Source organism: Montipora foliosa, chromosome 9 (assembly GCF_036669935.1).
Source record: "Montipora foliosa isolate CH-2021 chromosome 9, ASM3666993v2, whole genome shotgun sequence".
Lineage (NCBI taxonomy): Eukaryota > Metazoa > Cnidaria > Anthozoa > Scleractinia > Acroporidae > Montipora > Montipora foliosa.
In genome coordinates, this window is record NC_090877.1 from 9,917,184 (window position 1) to 9,921,067 (window position 3,884).

The following is a 3,884-nucleotide window of genomic DNA, read 5'->3' on the forward strand; positions in this document are numbered from 1 at the left end:
AAATTTATATAGCGATAACGGACAAAATTCTTATTATTATTATTATTATTATTATTATTATTACGTAACTGACAATAATTGAAACATTGTGAATGTTATTTAGAAGTTGTTGATCAGCAACAGTACAATTTATCTTTGCAGGTGAAAAGTTGAAAAATTATTTCCTGTACACAATTATATATTATGGCAACAGTTACTAGACTGAGTCAACAAAACAAGCACATTTTCTGAGGACTCCTTCGTGTGTGGTGGGAATCAAGCATCTCAAGTTTCTGCGCGTTTCACAGGCTACTACTCGTGAAACAATAGACCTAATCGGCTAACTCAATGTTGTACCCAATTCAAATCCCCCGGGATTAAGATTCTTTGTGTATTGTATTTGCATGATAATGTAGCATTCATATTTAAATGATATGGAAATTCCTGGAACAAAACGTTTTATTCCCAAAGGGTTTGAATTGGGTACAACATTGAGTTAGCCGATTAGGTCTATTTCGCCCTCGCATTTTTCTTGTTGCGGCAAAAATTCCCGCGTGTTTTCACGCGTGATCTTTCAGCATCTTTCAGCTCATGCACGCATGTGCATGGAATAGAAGATTTATTACTTCAGAGTTATTTTCTTTGTTGTTCATTTCTGGAGTATGAACACTATTTGATTGAACCGGAGAAGTAATGATAAAAAAATCGTTTCAGCTCCGTTAAGGCCCCCGACATTTTAAATTCACGCAAGGCCAGCCGGGGAAATGTTGATCAATCAGGCATGTGGGCTTTCAACCTCGGCTCAAAGCGACTCAAACATCGGGTACCAGTCAACGAAATAGAAAAGAGTCTCAAAAAACAACAAGAAGAAATCTCATTTGTTATTCCACGAGGAACGTAACTGAAATTGTCTGATGCAATTTTAGATTTACCAGCAGAGGTTCGGAAGATCTATCACGTCCGCGGAAGTGTCGACACGACTTGAAATGAGTTTGTATGATGGCATGTCGAGGTCGGGAACTTCTAGATATTGATCCTGTTTGCAGGATGCAAATGAACAGTGCTTACCCTGCAGATGTTGCCGATGCGTGAAAATTGTTCAGTTTTCGAACCAATCATCGCCTCGAATGTACATTTTCTGACATTAATTGAAAGGTTCGCAGAAGCGTGACGGCATTGCTTGTTCGCTCACAACAGTGGAGTTTGTACTCAAACTTCTGAATCGTTAGCAAACTCCTGTTTCAACAAGCTGTTAGAGGCGCTACATCGCGTATGGGCATCAATACTGGCATAACAACGCAAAAGAAGAATATATTCAACAGGTAATTGTTTTCCATCACTGGGTCATCTACCCAAAGAAGTCAAGGTGGAAGATCACAAACAACTTTCGAGTGCCATAAACTGCTGTCCAGTTCTGAACAGAATGAAACGTACCGTCATGGAAATGGAGTTAGACTCTCACTTGTCATCATCAAGGGAAGAAAAAGTAACCAAACACCGAAATGGCATGGTCGCTTCAAAGAAGATGAAGCGACAGCGACTAATAAATAAGAGCGGACGAATTCGCATGAATTACGTCAATGTTCCCGATCGGGGACAGCTGTATTATTTGAACGATCATTTCACAACTTTGATCGAAGCTCAATGGAGATACGTGTTCTTGGTTTTCTCCTTCGCTTTTCTTGTTAGTTGGCTAGTATTTGGCTCAATATGGTGGGGAATATACAGTATTCGCATAAAACAAGGGATAACATGCATTGAAAAAGTTTCCTCGTGGACATCGGCATTTCTATTTTCCTTGGAAACACAAACTACCATAGGTTATGGAGGCCGGCAAATAACGCCAGATTGTCCGGAAGGAGTGATTTGCCTGTTGTTTCAATGTATCATTGGTTCGTTAATCTCGTCGACAATGTTAGGGATGATATTTGCAAAAGTTGCGCGCCCACACAAGAGAACAAGTACGATAATATTTTCACGCCATGCGGTGATTGGACCCAGAGATGGTAAACTTTATTTGATGTTTCGCATAGCGGACGTGAGAAAAAGACAGCTTATTGAGTCACACATCAACGTTTTTCTAATCCGTCGACATGTCACGAAAGAAGGTGAAGAAATTGGCTGCTTCAGGCAGCCACTCTCAGTAACTTTTGACGGAGATGACGATGGAGAAAAAATCTTCCTCTTTGCACCCGTCATTGTCCAACACGAAATCGACGAGAACAGCCCGTTCTACGAATATTCACCCGACGATCTTAACATAACTGATTTTGAAATCATAGTATTTTTGGAGGGCATTGTCGAAGCTACAGGAATGACGGCACAAGCGAGAACGTCCTATGTGAGTGATGAAATTCACTGGGGACATTTATTTGTCGACATGACGAGGAATGCGGAATCGCGGAGTTCATACCTTGACGTCGACATTTCCCAACTTCACAATTCCTATGCTGTAGATAACTTTCCGCGAGTAAGCGCTCGCGAATTTTATGAATCCATGGGCGACGATCCAAGCGAACAAGAAAGTTCTCAGGAGGAAGCTTTGAGCTTGCATGAACAAACCGGTTGCGCTCTTACAGAAGTGCCAATTCGCACTGGGGTAGCGTTGATTCCAAACGGCGAAGTTGGCCAAGATGCAATCTCCCAATTATAAGCAATGTTTTTGCTGCGTGTAAATAGATATTTTTGTAGCAGAATATTTCAGAATATTTAGCCCTTATCAAAACTTCATAATATCCAATGCGTTACGTAGAAAATTATTGTTTTATTTCGGTAGCCAAACAATTTACTTCTTTAAGTTAGGAAATGAATGAACATGTGGGAATAGTAATCGTTTTCCTCTCAAATGAGACTTGATGCAAATGATCGCGAGAAATTCGGAGCTCAGCAAGGAATGACTCATTAACAGCAAAGGAGTTCTGTCACAACTGAAAACTTAACTTCTCATTACATCACGTTATCTTGTCAATTGTGGTTGAAACAACTTCAGTTGTCATGCCATTCAAGGTTTGTCTGTGGTTTTCCAAGTTTTATTCATTAAATTGTTTTGTTAACCGCTTAAAGTTGTCACCTCAATTGGCTGCTTTGCCTAGTAACTTTGCCTTATCTCCTAGGTAGCAATAGAATGTCGCCTCAAGTGTGTGTATTTTTGTTATTGATGTGAGTACCGGTAAAACAAGTTAAGCGCCAATATAAGTCATATTAACTTTTACTAAGACCTCCTTTATCAAAAAGCCATTATTTGATTTTATTTGTGGCACTCAAGTACGGAATCTCTGCGGTACGAAATCCATGACAACATCGACGTTTCCTTCATTTTTAATGAAGAGGCTTTATTGTATTTGTGTGTGTGTGTGCCTAACGTTCGATAGAAACACTTCGAACCCATTTACCAACCATCCGTGTCTTATGTTTTTAGATTACCGGTCCATGCATAAGAAAAGCCTAGAAATTGGCCTAAACGACCATTTTATAGTCAGAACATTGTTTCTGAGACGAAGTGACAGGAATGTTCCGGAGGTCGCGGAAGAATACATTCGTGATAAGCATGAAAACAATTACGACACAAAGTGAACACGTCACGCGATATATTGTTTGAGATTTTTGCGCTAGGAGGGGAGATTGGAACATTGACCGTAAACACAATAAGGATAAATTCATTCAAATAACGTTTGAGCAATTACGAGCCATGAAGCGTATGAAACGGAGGCAGGAAACGATCCTTTAATTTCAAAGGTGGACAAATGTAAATATGCATATTATTTAGAGTAAATGACAATTATCAATTGCATTTACGTAGTGATTTACTCAGATTTTCGCTATTTCCGGGTACATCCATATGGGTTCAAAACAACACGTTTATATCATCACTCTGCCATCCGTGTCGCAAACTTTTATTACCATGT

At 39.6% G+C, this 3,884-nt stretch overlaps 1 protein-coding gene across 1 annotated transcript; it reads left to right on the forward strand.

Moving 5' to 3' along the window:
- Positions 1 to 495: 495 nt before the first annotated feature.
- On the forward strand, positions 496 to 3,120 carry LOC137970786 (G protein-activated inward rectifier potassium channel 3-like). The gene has a single exon (XM_068817354.1). It carries the CDS (start codon positions 1,403 to 1,405, stop codon positions 2,630 to 2,632), a length of 1,230 nt encoding a protein of 409 aa, XP_068673455.1. The 5' UTR covers positions 496 to 1,402; the 3' UTR covers positions 2,633 to 3,120.
- Positions 3,121 to 3,884: the final 764 nt, after the last annotated feature.

Excerpts from the sequence above, each read along its gene's own strand:
- LOC137970786 (XM_068817354.1), top strand. The coding sequence starts at position 1,403 with ATGAAACGTACCGTCATGGAAATGGAGTTAGACTCTCACTTGTCATCA.